At 37.6% G+C, this 7,637-nt stretch overlaps 1 protein-coding gene across 1 annotated transcript; it reads left to right on the top strand.

Annotated features, from left to right (window-relative positions):
* Positions 1–5,400: 5,400 nt before the first annotated feature.
* On the top strand, positions 5,401–7,139 carry LOC129167106 (cystatin-A). Its single transcript, XM_054751198.2, has 3 exons — positions 5,401–6,234; positions 6,603–6,689; positions 6,803–7,139. The coding sequence occupies exons 1-3, from the start codon at positions 6,160–6,162 to the stop codon at positions 6,875–6,877; spliced, it is 237 nt and encodes a 78-aa protein (XP_054607173.2). The 5' UTR covers positions 5,401–6,159; the 3' UTR covers positions 6,878–7,139.
* The last annotated feature ends 498 nt before the right edge of the window (positions 7,140–7,637 follow it).

Genomic DNA, 7,637 nt, shown 5'->3' with positions numbered 1-7,637 from the left:
CTATCACATGTATAAATATTAAATGCTTATATATTATTGCTTTTCGCAGGTAAAAATGTGTATTGGGGATAAATCTGCCTACTTTTTTCTTTTTTTCTTGATTTTATTTGAATAATTTCCTGCCCTTTCTAAACTTCCTGCATGCTGCATGTTTTCTCCGTCTTCCAGAAAAACTGTTTCTTAGATTTCCTACTTTCTAACTAATCAGCCAAAGGGATCTACCGAACGTCTTAGATAATGCAAACTCCATGCAGAAAGATCCCAAATTGGTAAGCGAACCCGGGACCTTCTTGACGCAAGGCATCAGCTCTAACCACTGCACCACTGCGAAGCCAGGCTACAAATGTTCCATTTAAGCCATTTAGAACAGAACATTTCAGCTAATGAAGCTTTGAAAAATCTTAATGTTTTTAATAAACATTTTGGGAATTATAATATTATGAAGGACAAGGAGGAGGATTTGAAGGGGATGAACCTGTATTGGTAAAGATAAAAGACTTAGTAGAAACACTAATTTCTTCCAAACACTGTTTTTTTCCTTAAAAGAATGGGAAATTTGCGCCCTCTGGCGGCCACAAACAGCAGTAAGGAATAAAGAGAAAGTGGGAAAATGCTGCCCTCCGGCGGCTGTTTGCTGTAACTGCACCTATTTCATTTTAGCCATTTAGAATAGATCGTTTCAGCCTCCTTGTTTTAATGAAGCTTTAAAAAAGTCTTAGGAAAAGTCTTCGAAACTCCTCACAGGAGTATCCCAAGCCAGGAGGCGAACCCGGGACCTTCTTGATGCAAGGTAACGGTACCGACGCTTTCTATCTCCTGGGAGAGATCAGAGGACGCCGCGGGAGGATCCAGCCGTGACATCAGAATCATTCAACGCCCGCCAAACAGCTAAGTGAAGGAACGTGAAATATTGTGGTTATTTCCTGCGTGCCTGTGGATTTTGGGAGGGAAGTGAACGCCCCCCTAAGGTGCTGTCTTGTGTTTTCCTCGCAGCGGCAGAACCGGAGCCAGGGAGGGAAGAGGAGCGGGGCAGCGGCCCACCCCGACTGATGACGAGTTGGAGCAGACGCAGTTCGTGACAGGAGCCCAGACGAGGGGGGGCTGGGCCCTAGCTTGGAGATTTCTATAAGCACCAGCGACTGGAGGACATCAGGGAGGCCTTTGCAGGAGAGTAAAGAGAACACACCAGAGCTCCAGTTGGCGGGAGCATCTGTTTTTTTCTGAACAGCAAAGACAGTTCTTTTTACATTTTTTTTTACAGACTGTTTTAGAATAAAACTTTTGGATCATACTTTGGTTTTAGTCTTCCTTTAGCAGTGGAATTCTCACAAATGCTGGAATCAGGGAACCTGCTTGGTGACACTCTCACCATTCCTTTTCACCCTGTACACAGACTTCCAGTACAAATCAGAGACCTGTCATCTACAGATGACGTTGTCTCACAGAGATAACCCCCAGCCTTATGAATGTGCGTGCAAGCGTGTGTGTGTGTGCTTGTGTGTATGAGCGTGCTTGTGTGCATGTATGTTGTGTGTGCGTGTGTGTGTGTGCGTGAATGCTTTTACAAAATATTTTCATGTTTATGAAGAACAAAAGCAAACACTTCGGTTTTCTGCCCAACAAGACTACATGTGCAGACAAAGATTAATTCGTTCTGTGCGTAAAGCAGGGATGAAACACAAGCAATCTATTGCAATTTTTTATTCATTAATAGAAACATTGTGTAATGTCTGCAATAAGAAACAGCATGACCTACTCCGACCATTTGCCTGCATGCAGCCTTCTGGCGCTGAGGAAGTGGGGAAAAAAAACGATCCCAAAGTTGTAGGTCTGTGCCTATGTTCATCCTGCTAGTGGTTTCCCTTCCATAATAGTGTGTGTGTGTGTGTGTGTGTGTGTGTGTGTGTGTGCGTGTGTGTGTGTGTTGCGCACAGCCGTCAGACCCGCGGGGAAAACAAATAAAACTACACCTACAGTTAAACCGACAACCTTAACATTATCAGCAAAAAATGCAACAAAGCATAATTTACAAACAGTTATGCAACAGTGAAGCAAAACTTAACTTTCACAAGCAAAAAAAAAAAAAAAACCAAAACAAATAAAATATAATAAACCCATAAAATAATTCAATTAATCAGCAGGAAGAAACTTTATTTCCATTTTTACATGTTTTCACTTCAGTTCAAACTATTAAGAATATTGTGTTTTCATCACATTTAGCTCGTTAAAAATACCACCAGCTTTAATAATTTTGAGAAATTTAGTTTTACATTGTTCGGAAAAATAATCTTAAAACAATTACTTGAAATGTTTTGTAATGTTAAATAATATTTTTTCAATAAATAAATAAATAATTTAGACAAACGAATGAGTAAAATCGTGAACTTTAAAATTGCATTCCAAAATTATTCAAGGTACCAATTTAATTTATTTTGTGTGTGTGTGTGTGTGTGTGTGTGTGTGTGTGTGTGTGTGTGTGTGTGTGTGTGTGTGTGTGTGTGTGTGTGTGTGTGTGTGTGTGTGTGTGTGTGTGTGTGTGTTACAGTTAATTTAACCTTCCCACTGTCTTTATGGGTGACCCCACGAGGAAAGTTGACCACTGAGAAGTGTTGATGGTTTATCCCTTGTGGTCCACCTGGCAGGGGTGAGGTGGAGCTGACTCCTCACCCCTGCCAGGTGGACCCAAGGGATAAACCATCAACACTGCTCAGTGGTCAACTTTCCTCGCAGGGTCACACCCATTAGGACAGTGGGAGGGTTAAAGTAAAAGAAATGTAGAAATTAGGAGGAATAAAAACCACCTCAAACTTTTCCTGCTGACAAAGACGAGTTTCCTGCCCAACAGTTCTCGAGATGCTCCATCTTCCGCAGACATCCTGATGGCTGCTGCATCGTCTCTCAGAGAAGTAAAATTCCTGCTTGGTGCTGCTTGAACTTTGTTCTTTCTCATCAAATTCCCTTTTAAAGTTCCAGAGAGACTCCAGGTTAGGCAGCAAGTTGTTCTGGTGGAAATACTTAACTGATGACATCTTACTGGTTGGAATCCTGGACAAAAACATCATGATGGAGCAATGTTGGCTCACTTGTTTTTATATAATATTGTTAATTCAGACACATCAGATGGTTTTCCTGCATTAATGACCTGTTAAGTGTCGGAGATCAGACTGCCGGAGTGCAGAAATTATGGTTCCATCAATAAAAGCAGGTGGTCCAAGCTTTTTCAAATGTCAGAGGGCAGCATGTGGAGACATCCTCAGTTCGTCCACAAAATGAGCCAGTAGAAGTAAGTTGTTAATAAATGGGTATGCTGACTGGATTTTAAGGATTTATGGACTAAAATCAGGTTTTCCTGATTTTGGTCGGTCCCTAGATTTGATGTTCCATTATATCAGACAAAATCTGAAAAAAATTCCTTTACTCTTTCTTTCTTTATTGAACATGCATGCAAATCAATAGACAACCCAAAGCATTCAAAAAGTATCCAAAAAGAAACCCACACATATGTATATGCATACACACACACACACACACACACACACACACACACACACACACACACACACACACACACACACACACACACACACACATATATATCTATATATATATATACACACACACACATATATGTAGAACATGTTCAATGGGAAGGGAACGAAGCTCTGGTAGCTTATATAATCCCCCCCAAATCAAATTTCAAGAAAGATAAAACAAAAATATATATATATTTTCCCTACACTGAGTGTCATTGCCATTTTCCTATAACATGTTTTATCCTCAATCACACAAACAAAATTTACATTTTCTCATGTTTCAAACCCCCCCCCCCCCCCCCCGCCATGTTCACAGCTCCCAGTTCACCAACAATAGACAATTACAATCAAATGCAACACCCTTACAACTTTTCCTCCTCCTCCATGTAATTGATTAGTATAATTTTTTATACTTTTCTTTAAACTTATGCAATGAGGGACTTTGCTTTAGATCCTCACTTAGCTTATTCCAAACTCTTACACCCGTAACAGAAATACAAAATGACTTAATTGTTGTTCTAAAATATGTATGCCTAAAGTTAAGTTTGTATCTGAAATTATATAGGTTATCTGGTTTTATAAATAGCATTAATAATTTGTTTGGTAATAATTTCCTATGCACTTTAAACATGAATGTCGCTGTATATAGCTGAATTAAATCTTTAAATTTTAGTATTTTAGAATATATAAATAACGGATTAGTGTGTTCTCTAAATCTAACATTGTGAACGACTCTCAGGGCTCTTTTCTGTATGATAGACAAGGGTACAATAGATGTTTTATAAGTGTTACCCCATACCTCTACACAGTAAATAAGATAGGGATAAATCAATGAATAATAAAGGACATGGAGTGATTTATAATCCAAGTACTGCCGAGCTTTATTCATAATGTAGATGCTTCTCGCAACCTTATTATATACATGTTTAATTTGTGGTTTCCAACTTAATTTATTATCAATTACTATTCCAAGGAACTTATGTTCTGTTACTTGCTCAATTTCACATCCATCTATTTGCAGCTTAACCTCAGTTTCATTAGCCATACCAAACAACATACATTTTGTTTTTGCTATATTTAATGTAAGCTTATTTTCAATAAACCACTCTTTAATGACGCACATTTCAATTTGGACCATCCTTTCTAACTCGCTAATATTATCTCCTGCACAGAAAATAGTCGTATCATCGGCAAACAAAACAAATGTCAGTGTATTTGTTACATTACTCAAATCATTAATATATAATAAAAATAATTTTGGACCCAACACAGACCCCTGTGGTACTCCACAAACAATGTCCAACCATGTAGATGAACATTCTCCAAATTTCACAAACTGTCTCCTCTGTTGTAGATAGCTTGTCAACCAGCTCAACACTACATCCCTAATCCCATACCGCTCTACCTTTTCAAGTAACATTTTATGATTAACTGTATCAAAAGCCTTTTTTAAATCAATAAATATCCCTACAACATATTTCTTCTGATCAATTGACGTTGCAATTTCTTCCACAGAATGCACCAGAGCTAGTGATGTTGAACTATTCGGTCTAAATCCATACTGACAGTCTGAAATTATCTTGTATTTATCCAAAAATCTTTCGAGTCGATTATTAAACAATTTTTCAAGAATCTTGGAAAATTGTGGAAGCAATGAAATTGGCCTATAGTTCGTAAATTGATGCTTATCCCCAGTTTTATATATTGGTGTAACTTTTGCAACTTTCATTAATTTTGGGAATACACCTGATTGAAAAGACAAATTGCAAATATATGCAAGTGGTTTTGAAATTCCTTCTATCACCTTTTTACCGTCATCATGTCAATGCCATGATTGTCAGTTGATGTTTTACATTTACATGTTTTTACAATTTGTATTATTTCTTGTTCCTCTACAGCTGAAAGAAACATGGAATGAGGATTAGGTTTGATTTGTTTTAAGAATGGTGTATGTGATGTTGAAGAGCTAGATATGTTTTCTGCCAATGACGGCCCTATATTTACAAAGAATTTATTAAAGCTATCAGCCACATCACCATAATCATGTTTTACAATACTGTTTTCAACAAAATATTTCGGAAATTTATCATGACCTAAATTTGGTCGAACTACATTATTTAATATTTTCCACACTTCTCTAATATCACGTTTAGCATTATTCAAACTTTTATAATAATACTCCTTTTTACATTTTCTTATTATATTGGTAAGCTTATTCTTATATATTTTATATTTATGTTCAGCTTCTGTAGTTTTTTTATTTATAAGCAACCTGTACAAATTATTTTTCTTTTTGCAGGCACACTTTATCCCCTTCGTCATCCACGGTTGATTATCCCTTTTGTTTGAGCTGCTACATTTTGTTAAGGGACAATTCTTATCATACAATGAAATAAATATTCTTACAAAGGTCTCATAAGCCCTGTCAACATCAGTTTGCTGGTACACTTCCTCCCATGTCTGTCTTATCAATTCGTTCTTGAAGGCATTAGTTGTATTAATGCAGAATAACATGACCTAAAGCTCCACCCATCATCCACAAATATGACCAGAAACCAACTGATGTTAAACATTTGAGACCAACAGCAGAAGCAAGGCTCTGTCTCTGAGAAAAGCAGCAGAAATAATGAGGATGTTCCACTTTGAACCGTTTTCAGAGACATTTCCTGCCAACAAGGAAACTCGGCACATTTGCGATGAGGTGAGATTCTGGACACCTTCAATCATGCGCTTTTGTTTTATTTGACGTCAGTTCTCTCTCAGTGGTTTCATGTTCCTGTAAAAAGTTTAAAAGGGTGAATTTAGTGAGAAAAAAAGAATTATCCTAAGAAACTTTGCGATTGGTGAAGTAAAACAGTACAAGATTATCACAAAGTTTTACTTTTTGAGTTCTTTGCAGTCAAAATGACCTTGATCCCAGTTTTTTTTAGAATGACTAACAAATCTGAATTGGATCAACTTTTTATTAGTCTCATTCTCACGCTTTTTGCTTTTTTTTATTCTCAATTTATTTTCTTTCTTATTTATTATAATAATAATAATAATAATAATAAAAACATTCACACACAGGTGAAGGAAAAGACAAAGACGACTTATGAAGTATTCCAGGCTGCTGAATACAGGGTACAACAACAGGAACCTTTGTACCTGATCAAGGTAATAAACACATTCATAGGAACAATAGCTTATAGAAACTTCAATCCTTTCTGAAGATTTTAAAATTGTAAAAACAATCCTACTAGACGTTATTTATACTTGTTCTCTGGCAGGTTAAAACCGACGACAACGATTACCTTCACCTGATTGTCTACGTGCTCTTTATCGGCCTTTTAACAACTCGCTAAAGTGCTAATCTTCTGCAGCAGCTGCATCACAGCAAAAAACCTATAATGACAATGAAATGTGTAATAATCTGTTTCATCTCTGATTATTTGGCCACAAGTTGTAAAAGTGATGTGAACAAATTTGAATAAATGTACCAATAAACATGATCTGATGTCTGAATTTGTTGTTTTGGGTCAAAACATCAACGAAAGTGTCATTAATGTCTTTTAACATTTCATTTAGAAAGATTTCAAAATAAAAGCTCAAACGTTGCCTAAAATGGAGGTGTTTAAATATGTCGGGGTCTTTTTCATGAGGGAGGGAAGAAGGAAGCGGGAGATCGACAGGCGGATTGGGGCAGCGTCTGCAGTGATGCGGACACTGAACCGGTCTGTCGTGATGATGAGGGAACTGAGCCATGAGCGCAAAGCTCTCGCATTACCGGCCAATCTACATCTCAACCCTCACCTGTGGTCATCAGAATCAGAATCAGAAGGGTTTTGTTGCCTTATGTGTGACCTGATTAATAATGGGCTCGGTCGATTACGCTTTGGTCCTTCTTGCCTTTGACAAAAAAATAAAAAATAAAAGTTAGCCGCAAATAATAATTTCATTTCGAACCTGTGGGTCATTTATATGGAAACACTCCTGTAGCTCATTTACGTCGCTGGAGTCAGCGTCAGCGTGCACGCGCGCAACAACAACAAGGAACCACTACCATCGGGTGTGTCCGAATCCACGGGAAGGATGCTTGTAAGAGTGCGGTGACGTCACAGCGCA

The sequence above is a fragment of the Nothobranchius furzeri genome, chromosome 7 (assembly GCF_043380555.1).
Source record: "Nothobranchius furzeri strain GRZ-AD chromosome 7, NfurGRZ-RIMD1, whole genome shotgun sequence".
Lineage (NCBI taxonomy): Eukaryota > Metazoa > Chordata > Actinopteri > Cyprinodontiformes > Nothobranchiidae > Nothobranchius > Nothobranchius furzeri.
Note: the sequence above shows the minus strand (reverse complement) of the source record. Positions and strands in the feature narration are given on the sequence as shown.